This window comes from Planococcus citri, chromosome 1 (genome assembly GCF_950023065.1).
Source record: "Planococcus citri chromosome 1, ihPlaCitr1.1, whole genome shotgun sequence".
Taxonomy (NCBI): domain Eukaryota; kingdom Metazoa; phylum Arthropoda; class Insecta; order Hemiptera; family Pseudococcidae; genus Planococcus; species Planococcus citri.
Window position 1 is genome coordinate 88,632,773 of NC_088677.1, and position 13,467 is coordinate 88,646,239.

General features: G+C 33.9%; 1 protein-coding gene across 1 annotated transcript in view; it reads left to right on the forward strand.

Moving 5' to 3' along the window:
• The window catches only part of LOC135840100 (uncharacterized), a 55,722-nt gene extending 45,505 nt beyond the window's left edge, over positions 1-10,217 (forward strand). Inside the window, exons 3-8 of the mRNA XM_065356448.1 lie at positions 4,364-4,521; positions 4,673-4,740; positions 8,376-8,414; positions 8,497-8,623; positions 8,815-8,866; positions 9,006-10,217. Coding sequence (XP_065212520.1) covers positions 4,374-4,521; positions 4,673-4,740; positions 8,376-8,414; positions 8,497-8,623; positions 8,815-8,866; positions 9,006-9,231 — 660 coding nt within the window. The 5' untranslated portion in view covers positions 4,364-4,373 and the 3' untranslated portion in view covers positions 9,232-10,217. The remainder of the gene's footprint in view (positions 1-4,363; positions 4,522-4,672; positions 4,741-8,375; positions 8,415-8,496; positions 8,624-8,814; positions 8,867-9,005) is intronic.
• Positions 10,218-13,467: the final 3,250 nt, after the last annotated feature.

The window sequence follows — 13,467 nt, forward strand, 5'->3', positions numbered from 1 at the left end:
GTAGTCTTCAGAGGGTGTTTAAATTGGAGTGCATAGTCAATTTCAGCTTTCCATCTCCATTTGACGAAGTTTTTGGAAAATTTCAAGTTTCAAAAATTTACTAGAGGCTCCAGTAATTTTCAAATAATCGCTGAAGGCTCCAAAACGACTTGAAATTCACCTACAGTCGACTTCATAGCGTATTGAAATTAGTTTGCAGATTTAATTTTGGCTTTCCAACTCCATTTGATGAAATTTTGTGGGAATTTCGAGTTTCAAAAATTTGCTGGAGGTTCCAGAACTACTCAAAACGGTTTGAAACAGTTTCCAATCGATTTGGCAGGTCGAAAATAGGGTATATCCCAAATTTCAGCTTACCAGGTCAATTTGGTAAAATTTTTATTTTTTTCTCACATTTTGGCCAAAATTTGATTTTTGAAAATTCACCAAAAATCGTAAAAAGCACTTTAGCACTTGAAATTTTGACAGGTGATGAATTTTTGCCTGCTCTTTCGATCTACCTTTGTACGGTTTAAAAAATTTTATGCTAGTCCTATGTTGGAACACAAAATCTACGATTTCGGCTGACCTGTCAATCAAAATGGCCGCCATTTTGTAAGTAGGGTCACTTTTTTTTTGAGGAAAAGAGCTTGAAATATTCCTTAGGACTCCCCCTTTAAGAAAAAAGTTGTCTCGGAGGATCGGCAGGATGTGCAATTGGTCTTTATGCGGACCCCCCGACTAGATATTGATTTAACATTTTTAAAATCATTTTGAGCAAAATTTTGAACTCTGTACCTCCCATGGTTTTGCAAATCCAATCAAGACACGAAATGTTCACAGCTTTTAAAATCGTAAGAATGTACGCTTTCCAGAATAATTCTTTCAAACTTTTAAATTAATGTTCCTAAATTTTTGCCAAACTTTTGAAAACTGAGCTTTCGAAAAAAGCTCAATTTTCAGAATTTTGACATTTTTAGCCGATATTTTCGAAACGACTCATAATGGAATCAAGTCTAATGTATTTTTTTCATAATTTGGGGATTGTGCTTGAAAACGATGGAATACTCTTTCAAAAAGCGAGTTTTCACTTTTTTTGAACAGTTTGTGAAAATTTCTTCGATGATTTTTTACGACAGAATGAGGCGTAAAAAATGGAAAAAGATGTCCATGAATTGGTCAATATTTATTGTAAATCTTTGGCGAATTTGGCTATGTGAAGAGTATAGGTAAATATTATGATTTTTTTTTTTTGAAAATTGTGAATTTCTCAAAATATGGGTCAGGAGAGGAGAGTGAGTGAAATTTTTTCTGCTCCGAGCTTTGAGATTTTTTTCTTATGGTTACCAAAGATTCCCTTGAAAATTCAAGTCAACAAGTCAATGGCGAATTAAATATGTACCTATCGTGGCTGAGGTTACACTCTTTGATTTTCTTATTTATGTACTGGATGTTGTAATTCATATTACGCTTGTTAAATGTAGAAACTTCGAAATTATTTCTCCTTCCTATTTAAAAAGTTGGCAAGAATCTTTATAGAATACTTAGAAGTCATTAATCGTGTCGTCGCACTCTACATTGTTTTTTCAAATTTTTTTGACCTTCATAATGGTCTTGAAATTTACGATGAAATGCTCAAATAACTATCTAATTATTCCGGTAGGCAAGTATACACTTACAACTTTCTTAGTATACCTAGGTCCTAGATGGATCAGTTTGAAAATCACAAAAACAATCATTTATGTCTAGTCAAGATTTTATGAAGAGTAACACGAAATATTTGAGAATAAAATATTTTCAGAACACGAATTTACCCAAAAATCCTCTATTTCGTTCATCTTCAAATTTATTGAGCACCTGTACTGGGCAAACTTTAACCCTGAATATCTTGAAAAATGCAAACTTTTTGAAATCTTCGAAAGATCAATTTTTTTAGACGAGAAACAAAATGACAAGTCAAGTACACTCGAATCAGTTATAGGACGTTACTGGTAACTGAATTCATGTGCAATTGTGCATACCTACTCGTACTTGGTGGATTGCCAAAGTAATTTCTCGTTTACTTTACATTGATGCAATTAATTTGATATTTTTAGAAATTTTGGTGGGCACATAGACGAGATAACGCCAGTACAAAAAAAAACCTACTTCAAGCGCAAAGAATTTGTAAATACATACGATTTTGCGTTTTAAATACGTGCCTAAAAGTATTAACAATTTTGCTCTGTACGTCTGTACCTACTTGCTGTTGACAAACGCATTATTTCGGTGAAGAAGTTCATCAGAAGAGGTATTTTTGTGTTCAGTGTTTCAAGAATTCAGCCATAAAACCAGGTAAGAATGTAAAGATGAATCGATATAGAAAAATATTTATTCAATGATTTTTTTTTTTTTTAAATGAAGCATAGATTGTGATTTTGAAACATTCAAAAAAAATCAGCTGCGAGTACCTTATGAATATTTTTTTTAATTTCAAAAATAAGTATTTTTGATTTTACATTTTTTTTAATCAATGAAAAAGTTGAAGCAGAAAAGTAGAAATATTGACTTGTATTCATTTTTTTTTTTTTACGAATTTTTAAATTCACTGGTGGCGATGATAAAGTGGTGGTTTTGAGCCATTCTAGAGCAGTTGTTGTTGTCCGAATTGAATTTTTGATTTTCAACGAATTTTTGAAAATCCAAAATTATAAATTTTCGGTGACTTACTTATGCTTCTTAAAAAAATCTAGTCAAACTTATCCGTAATAAAAATGTGATGGAAATTAGTCCTGAAATGAAAATCAACTCCCTGGACCCGAATTTCATAATTTCTGGCCGTTCTGAAGCCTCCAGGGTGATTTTCGATTCCTTCAAAATATTGCAAAATTCGGATTCGGGGGTGGTTTAGATAAGATACAACCATTCTTGCAAAATTCTAAAAATTTCCAACCTACTGGAGCGGTCAAAAAATGCGCTTCAGAAGTTCGCCTGGAAATCGGCTCGGATGTGAATGAACCCTTCAAACAGGTTGAGGATAAATCTCAACTGAATTTTCATCGATTTCTAAGCCATCTGGAGAAATCGAAAATCGCACTGGAGGCTCCAGAAAGGCCAAAAATGGTGAAATACGGTTTCAGGGGATTAATATCACTTCCAGGATAATTTCTATCCTATTTTCACTGAATGTGGGTATATTTTTTTTGAAAAGCCTAAATTATTAAAAATGGTCGATTTTTAATTTTCAAAATTTTTCCAAAAATCAAAAAATCAATTTGTGATACTAGGATTTTGATTTTAAGGATTTCAGACCATGCTCTTTTCAAATATCGTGGTCTCGTTCAAATTGGAGATGAACACCTTGAGAGGTTTTCTCGTGAGCGAGGTCGTTAAGGGGAAATCATGCTTGAAAAGCTTCGCTTCGAGGGCTTTCTTTCATATGTAGGGTAAATGTGCCTAAGTTTGCGCGCTTCCTAAGATTGCGCAGTAACGATTTCTCAGAACCAGTGAGAGTTACAACATTGATACCACCTTTACTTGAAAGAAGAATCAAAATGACCATACTTCACGTTTTTTGGTGATGGTAGCACCAAATGTCGCGAAATGACAAGCGAAAAACTTTTTTTTCAAATTTTTTTATAACTTTTCCAATAAAAGTCGCACGTTAAAATTTTTATGGAAATGGCAGTAGAAATCTAAATAAGCTATTTTTAGATTCGTCATTGTCGGGGGATTATAACAAGCACATATTTCAAGTACTTTCTGCTTTAATTAGGTTTCAATTTTTCAATTTTTTAAAAAAACACCCCTGTGCCTAAGATTGCGATTTTCATTTTTTGCTACTTTTCTAAGACTAATAATGATACTTTTCAAAATTATCATTAAGAATCCAATTTATTTGAATGAAATGACACCTTATACATGTATATCGAGTTTACTCCTTGTCAAAAGCTAGGGAGAAATAGGGGTAATTCTGGAAATACCAGATATGAGCGCATTTCCAGTGTGGTTCACTTAGAAGTTTGAAATGCACGTTCATGTGAGACATTTTGTTTGCTTTCATCATTAATTAAACAATATTGACGAATTTCTATGTTTTTCACTGGTGCACATTTGCACAATCTTGAGAAGGTGAATGCGCAATCTTAGGAAGGCATATGCCTAAGTTTGCGCGTTTGACTTTTTTTGGTTTTTGGTCAAAATATCAAAAACTAAATCGATTAAAAATTTTATTTCTGGGGCAAATCATAGCCAAATGTTTGAGGAACCTTCTGTACAAATTTCAATATTCTAGCTGCTTTTCATAAAAAGTAGTGGCTGTTTGAAAATTAGGTGCGCAAACTTAGGCACATTTACCCTACCTACCCATCGTTAAAAGTAATTTTTCCTCCTTTTTTTTACATAGTATATTCAACATGAAATTCGTCGTGTTTGTGACGTTATTTGGATCCGCCCTGGTATTTGCGGTAGCTTCTCCGGCTGCGGATACATTTGAACAACAAGCACAAAAAAAACAAGAAGCTGCTGCCAAGCTTTGTAATGCTACTTATCCAGTCACTGAAGGTAATTTTTTCATTATAGGTTAAGCACCAAAGTATGTAGGTACTTGTAATATGAGCAATGATTGAGCATTTAGAATAAGTAGATACCTAAACCTATTTAGTAAGAAATACGGTTATGAATGTCTAATGACCTTTTTTTAATGGTATTCCAGATTCACTTAATAAATTACGAAATCACGTCGTAAATGGAGAAACCATTTCAAAGACATTCCAAACGCCAGTAAGTTGTCAAAAAAAAATTATTATTATTATTTTTTGTCAATTAAATTTTTTAAAAATAATTTTAATTTATTTTTATTAAAATTCAATTAGTAAATAAAAATATATTCACCTATTATATTTTTATGCTAGGTACTCGTATATGCACATTAGGGTGGATTGCCCCGAAAAAAAGTGGACGTATTAGTATTTTGACCAACTACAGCAGAAAGAAACCTTCATTTTGAGTTAACAATTACTCTGAAAAATTTTGGGTTCTGAAGGTACCTCTGCATGAGAGAAATGACTACCTATGAGCCCTCAAAGAGAGGGTATATTTTCGAAAAAAATCGCGTTTTTCGCTCCTTTCGCTACCAACCTGTTTTGGAAAAAATGACCCAATCCCAGATGAAAGTATTTGAGATTCTGCGTCGATTCGTGTTATTTCATTATAGTCGGGGAGCCCGCATGAGGATCTATTGCACCCCCCTCCGGTCGATCCTCCAGGACAACTTTTTTCTTAAAGGGGGACTCCTAAGAAACATTTCTAGCCCTTGTCCTAAAGAAAAAATTGGCCCTACTTACAAAATGGCGGACATTTTGATTGACAGGTCAGCCGAAATCGCAGATTTTGCGTTCCAACATAGGACTTGCACAAAATTTTTCAAACTGTACAAACGTAGATCGAAAGACCAAGTAAAAATTTATCACCTGCCAACATTTCAAGTGCTAAAGTGCGTTTTTTGATTTTTGGTGAATTTTTGAAAATCAAATTTAGGCCAAAAATGAGGGAAAAAAATCAAAATTTTACCAAATTGACCAAGAATGCTGAAATTTAAGATATATCCTATTTTCGATATTCCAAAACGATTGGAAACGGTTTCAAACCGTTTTGAGCAGTTCTGGAGCCTCCAACAGATTTTTGGAACTCGAAATTCCCACAAAATTTCATCAAATGGAGTCGGATAGCCGAAATTTTTTCTGCAAACCAATTTCAATGCGCTACGAAGTACTGCAGGTGAATTTCAAGTCATTTTGGAGACTCCAGTGAGTTTTTGAAAATTCTTAGAGCCTTCAGCAGATTTTTGTAACTTTAAATTTTCACAAAATTTCATCAAATGGAGATGGAAAGCTGAAATTTACTCTACACTCCAACTTCAACACCCTCTGAAGACGACTTCAGGTGAGTTCAAGTCATTTTGGAGCCTCCAGCGACTTTTTGAAAATTATCGAATCCTCTAGTAGATTTTTGAAATTTGAAATTCCTGCAACATTTTACCAACTTCGCAAACTAATTTCAATACGATATGAAGTCGACTACGTAGTGGTTTCAAATGGTTTTGAAGCTTCCAGCTACTTTTTGGAAATTTCAAGTTCCCAAAAAACGCCACACGACTGTTCAAAAAGTCGCTGGAGGCTCTAAAACGACTTGAAACCCACCAGCAGTCGACTTTGTAGAGTATTGAAATTAGTTTGCAGACTGAATTTCGACTTTCCACCTCCGTTTGATGAAATTTTGGGGAAATTTCCAGTTTAAAAAATCTACTGGAGGCTCCAGTAATTATCAGAAATTCGCTGGAGGCTCCAAAATGACTTGAAATCCCTCTGCAGTTGACTTCGTAGCGCATTGAAATTAGTTTGCAGAATAAATTTCGGCTATCCAACTCCAATTGATGAAATTTTGTAGGAATTTCGAGTTCCAAAAATCTACTGCAGGCTCCAGAACTGCTCAAAAGGGTTTGAAACCGTTTCCAATCGATTTGGCATGTCAAAAATAGGATATATCCCTAATTTCATCATTCTAGGTCAATTTGGTAAAATTTTGATTTTTCCCCTCATTTTTGGCCTTTTGATTTTCAAAAATTCACCAAAAATCGAAAAACGCACTTTAGCGCTTGAAATGTTGACAGGTAACAAATTTTTGCTTGATCTATCGATTACTTTTCAGTTTGAAAAATTTTGTGCAAGTTCTATGGTGGAACGCAAAATCTGCGATTTCGTTGGCTGATCTGTCAATCAAAATAGCCGCCATTTTATAAGTAGGGCCATTTTTTTTTAGTACAAGGGCTAGAAATGTTCCCTAGGACTCCCTCATTAAGAAAAAATTTGTCCCGGAAGATCGACGGGGGGGGAGGGGTGCAATAGGTCCTCAAAAAACTGGCCCTATACTTACAAAATGGCGACCATTTTGATTGACAGGTCAGCCAAAATTGCAGTTTTTGCGTTCCAACGTAGGACACATGCACGAAATTTCAAAGGTTGATCGAAAGATAAGGCAAAAATTTATCATCTTTCAAAATTTCAAGCGCTTAAGTGCTTTTTCCCTTTTTGGTGAATTTTTGAAAATCAAATTTAGGCCAGAAATGAGGGAAAAATCAAAATTTTATCAAATTTAGGTACCAAGAAAGCTGAAATTTGGGATATAGGTGCCCTATTTTTGACATGCCAAATCGATTGGAAGCTGTTTCAAACCGTTTTGAGCAGTTTCGGAGCCTCCAGCGACTTTTTAAAAATTACTGGAGTCTCCAGTAGATTTTTGAAACTTGAAATTTCCCAAAATTTCATCAATTTGAGATGGAAAGTCAAAATTTATTCTGCAATCTTCATAATTTCAATATGATCTGAACTCGACTACATCATTGTGGTTTCAAACAGTTTTGAAGCTTCCAGCTACTTTTTGGAAATTTCAATTTTCCAAAAATCGTCATGCAACCTTTCTAAAAGTCGCTGGAGGCTCCAAAACGACTTTTAAAACCCACCAGCAGTCGATTTCGTAGCGTATTGAAATTAGTTTGCAGAATAAATTTTGGCTTTCCATCTCGATTTTGATGAAATTTTGGGAAATTTCAAGTTTCAAAAATCTGCTGGAGGCTCCAGTGATTTTCAAAAAGTCGTTGGAGGCTCCAAAACGACTTTAAATCTGCCAGCAGTCGACTGCGTAGCGTATTGAAATCAGTTCGCAGAATAAATTTCGGCTTTCCAACTCCATTTGATGAAATTTTGTGAGAATTTAGAGCTTCAAAAATCTGCTGGAGGCTCCAAAACTGCTCAAAACGGTTTGAAACAGCTTCCAATCAATTTGGCATGTCGAAAATAGAGTATATCCGAAATTTCAGCTTTCTTGGCGTATTTGGTAAAATTTTGATTTTTTCCTCATTTTTGGCCTAAATTTCGGCTAACCTGTCAATCAAAATGGCAGCCATTTTGTAAGTAGGGCCACTTTTTTCTAGTACAGGGGCTAGAAATATTCCTTAGGACTCCCTTTTTAAGAAAAAATTTGTCACGGAGGATCGACCGAGAGGGGGTGCAATAGATCCTTAAGCGGGCTCCCCGACTATTAGGTCAATACTGAGGATAAAATCGTGTTTTAATAATTTTGTCTTCGCACATATTTCGCATAAATTCAGCAAAAATATATTGGAAATTATCATTCCTAAAACTAGGAAAATATTTTGGAACGCAGTGGTGCCAATTTTTCGGCAATTACAGCTCATTTCAAGAAATCAAGAAAAACAGTCAAAAACTTACAAAATTTTCTTGATTTTTTCACGCAGTCTATTCAGAAAATCAATAATGTTTGCGAACCTAGGGAGCTTAATTATTGACAAAATTACTACAGTAGAAAATCATACTAAAATCGTATTATTTTGATTTCAGTGGTGTAATCTACTGTGCAACCTAGAACACCTTGGATTCGTGAGTATTAAAACCCTTGGATTTATTTTATTTGACCGAATTCAATCAGCTAAACTTTTTTTCTCAATTTTTCATATCATAGTACGATGCTCAAAGTAAAATGCAAGTTGCAAAGATTTACAACTACACGTTGAAAGCGGTTCCTGAAATTGTACCCAACAAGAACTCGTTTTTGATTTATTTATACCAGATTGCTCGAACCACCGACCGTAAGAATTATTTTATTTTATGATATTTGAATCAAATTTTTATACGTAGGTACCTATACTAATGAACTAGGTAGCATAATTAATTTAAAAGAATTAAATTTTTGACATAATTTGGGTGGATTAATCGAATGCTTATCTTATCAAGAGGATTAGGTTGGAATTTTTAATGCGGTTTTCATTCTCTTTCGTAGGTATGGAAGATAAATGCCAGAAAGCTTACATAGCATATTATCTATTTGTCGAGTGAGTATAAAAATGAAATTTCTTTCCTTATCACATTTAACTACTTAGTATAATTAAATGCACTATTCAATCCATTTAGTTATTTCTTAATAATGTACTACATTAATGTTTACCTATTTTTATACCTACTTATTTTCAGAGCCGTTTTGTCACATACCTTGGCTGTTGATTTGGAAACTTTCGACGCCGCTACCAAGGAAAAAATTGTCCAAAGTGTGCTGACTGGAGACGTATTACCGAACGAATTGCAGGGCACCATTGCAAAATGGTTAAAAAATAACGATTCAGTCATCAAACAAGCAGCCGAAGAACAAAATACAGGTGCTGTCTCTGCCCCTGCCCCTGCTCCTGCGCCCACCAGTTAACTCGATGATGTTTTTACAATAATATTATACACCTATAACTAATCATCGATAAGAAAAAATTATTCATAATTGTCGCAAATTAGGCTTATGTCCTATTTTATTGATTGCATTTACCTAATTAAAAAAATCAAGTATAATAAAAACCATGCTATTTTTAGAAAAGAAATCATTTCTATTTAAAATAGGCAATACTTACGTTGGAATTTCGCAAGATATTCAGATATTCCAACAAAAATGTTTTTAAGCATTTCTGTTTGAAGAATTTTGAGCCCAAAATTACTTAGATTGTTAGACTGTATTCGTGCACTATTGAGATATATGTAAAAAGGGAGGATGAGAAATACTCCTTAGCGAGTGAAAGATTACCAGTAACCTGATTCGGCTCTTTGTAATATCAAGAAGGAACTATTCACTTACCCCTTGCTAGCTCAGCATATACCACGTTAGCATCGGATACGTCCACATAATAAACTAACCATTGTATAAATTAGGCTCACTTCAAATCAAATCAACTTATTCATTTTTTGCAACAGGCAGCATTGCTGCATTTACAAAGTCGACTTATTTACTTACTAACAAAGATATAAAAAAAAATGAATAATAAAATGAAATATTATGAAATAAAATAGAGGTATAGGATTAACACAGATATTTAAATAAATGCCTTCAATAAAAATAATAGAATCAAAAAAAAAAAACAAAAAACATAATTGCAATAAATCAGAAAAAAATACATTCTAAAAAAATTGAGGTATTTTGTACATTTATTTAGAATTATTTACAACATCATAAAATTATTGATTACACAAAAAAAATTAAAAAGAAACAATGATGCTATATAAAATGATCATGACTATTGCAGATGATAAATCAAAAATACAAGGAGTCGCTGAAAGTAGTGAAAGTTCAGTTTCTAATGCACTCAGTTATGTAACAGCGTCCATATACTTATACTCATCTATTGAATAAAATGTTTTTTTTAGCAACCATTTTTTCAGAGTTTTAGAAAATAATTTTGTGCAATTATTTCATTTGGAATTTTGTTATAAATTTTTGCAGCCATGAAGTCTATACTAGCTTGGTAAGATTTGTTCTGAATTGTGTGCTATGTATGTTGTTGGCTATTTATAGTATAATCACTATGTCGAGGGGTATGTAATCTTACTATTCCAGCTATCCAAATCGAGTTTTTTATTTATTTTTTAGAAAAATTTTGAAAATCCAAAATGTACCTGCTTCATTTTTCCAGCGACTCTGTTTTGTTTCTTTGTTTGATAAAAAGAAAAAAATACTCCTCCGAACCGAATTTAATCATTTCCTGTCATTCCGCGGGAGTTTCCAGCACGATTTCCGATTTCTCCGAAATTTTAAAATTTCTTCACAAGACGAGGAAATAAATTTGGGCAGCTAAAAGTCTAGTTTGTGACTTATTCTCAGCTTATTTAACAAAATTGCCCAAATTTGGACTAAGTATATATTCCAAACAAACACGTCCATGAATTTTGAAAAATTGCACTGCTGGAGGCTCCAGAATGACTCGAAATCATCACAAATGTGAGCGAAATCTATTCTGCTTCGAATTTCGATATTTTTCCTTATGGTTACCAATGATATGCTCGAAAATTCGAGTCAAGTGCAAAATGCGAATTTATGCATCCTGGCTGAGGTTATGTTTTTTGATTTTTATCAACTGGACAATATAATATCACGCGTGTTAAATGTAAAAACTTGGAAATTATTTTTCCTTTGTATTTAAAAAGTTGGCAAGCATCTTTGTAAATAGAAGTCATTAATCGTGTCGTCGCACTCTTCATCGTTCTTTCAAATTTTTTTGATCTTTATGATGGTCTCGAAATTTACGATGCAATGTTCAAATAAGTATTCTGGTACTTCAACTTTCCGAGTGTAGGTGGATCAGTTTGAAAATCACAAAAAACAATTATTTTACGCATGGTGAAGATTTTACTGCGAAAATATCGAGAGTTACTTCTTATAGTCCGGCATATGACAATAGGAGTAATTGCACCCCCCCCCCCCCCGCCGTCGATCCTCCGGGACAACTTTTTTCTTAAAGGAGACATCCTAAGGAACATTTTAAAGCAAACTTGCCCAAAAAAAAGTTGGCCTTACTTACAAAATGACGGCCATTTTGATTGACAGGTCAGCCGAAATCGCAGATTTTGCGTTTTAACATAGGACTTGCACAAACTTTTTCAAACTTTACAAAGGTAGATCGAAAGATCAAACAAAAATTTATCACCTGTCAAAATTTCAAGTGCTTAAGTGCGTTTTTCGATTTTTGGTGAATTTTTGAAAATCGAATTTAGGCCAAAAATGAGGGAAAAAATCGAAATTTTACCAAATTGACCAAGAAAGCTGAAATTTGGGATATACCCTATTTTCGACATGCCAAATCGATTGGAAACGGCTTCAATCCGTTTTGAGCAGTTCTGGAGCCTCCAGCAGATTTTTGAAACTTGAAATTCCCACAAAATTCCATCAAATTGGAGTTGTAAAGCTAAAATTTATTATAAAAACTAATTTAAATACGCTACGAAGTGCTGCAGGTGAATTTCAAGTCGTTTTGAAGGCTCCAGCGACTTTTCGAAAATTCCATAAGCATCCAGCAGATTTTTGAAACTATAAATTTTCACAAAATTTCATCAAATGGAGATGGAAAGCTGAAATTTACTCTACACTCCAATTTTAACACCCTCGGAATACGACTTCAGGTGGGTTCAAGTCATTTTAGAGCCTCCAACGACTTTTTAGAAAATTACTGGAGTCTCCAGTAGATTTTTGAAACTTGAAATTTCTCCAAAATTTTATCAAACCAAGATGGAGAGTCGAAATTCATTCTGCAAACTAATTTCAATACGCTACGAAGTTGACTGCTGGTGAATTTCAAGTCCTTTTGGAGCCTCCAGCAACTTTTTGCAAGGTTGTATGACGTTTTTTATTGAAATTTCCTAAAACCATTTGAAACCACCATGTAGTCTGCGAAGTAATTTTTAGCTTGCCAACTCCATTTGATAAATTGTTATTGGGAAATTTCAAGTTTCAAGAATCTACTGGAGGCTCCAGTAATTTTCAAAAAAGTCGCTGGAGGCTCTAAAATGACTTTAACCCACCTGATGTCGTCTTCAAAAGGTGTTAAAATTATTTTGCAGAATGAATTTCGATTCTCCATCTCAGTTTTGATGAAATTTTGTGAAAATTTAAAGTTTCAAACATCTGCTGGAGGCTCCAGTAATTTTCAAAAAAGTCGCTGGAGGATCTAAAATGACTTAAACCCACCTGAAGTCGTCTTCAGAGGGTGTTAAAATTAGTTTGCATTTGATGAAATTTTGTGAAAATTCAAAGTTTCAAACATCTGCAGAAGGCTCCAGTAATTTTCAAAAAAGTCGCTGGAGGCTCTAAAATGACTTGAACCCACCTGAAGTCGTCTTCAAAATGTGTTAAAATTATTTTGCAGAATGAATTTCGATTCTCCATCTCAGTTTTGATGAAATTTTGTGAAAATTAGTTTCAAACATCTGCTGGAGGCTCCAGTAATTTTCAAAAAAGTCGCTGGAGGATCTAAAATGACTTGAACCCACCTGAAGTCGTTTTCAGAGGGTGTTAAAATTGGAGTGTAGAGTAAAAATCAGTTTTCCATCTCCATTTGATGAAATTTTGTGAAAATTTAAAGATTCAAACGTCTGCTGGAGGCTCCAGTAATTTTCAAAAAAGTCGCTGGAGGATCTAAAATGACTTGAACCCACCTGAAGTCGTCTTCAGAAGGTGTTAAAATTACTTTGCATTTGATGAAATTTTGTGAAAATTCAAAGTTTCAAACATCGGCTGGAGGCTCCAGTAATTTTCAAAAAAGTCGCTGGAGGCTCTAAAATGACTTGAACCCACCTGAAGTCGTCTTCAAAAGGTGTTAAAATTATTTTGCAGAATGAATTTCGATTCTCCATCTCAGTTTTGATGAAATTTTGTGAAAATTAGTTTCAAACATCTGCTGGAGGCTCCAGTAATTTTCAAAAAAGTCGCTGGAGGCTCTAAAATGACTTGAACCCACCTGAAGTCATCTTCAAAAGGTGTTAAAATTATTTTGCAGAATGAATTTCGATTCTCCATCTCAGTTTTGATGAAATTTTGTGAAAATTTTAAAGTTTAAAAAATCTGCTGGAGGCTCTAGTAATTTTCAAAAAAGTTGCTGGAGGTTCTAAAATGACTTGAAGCCATCTG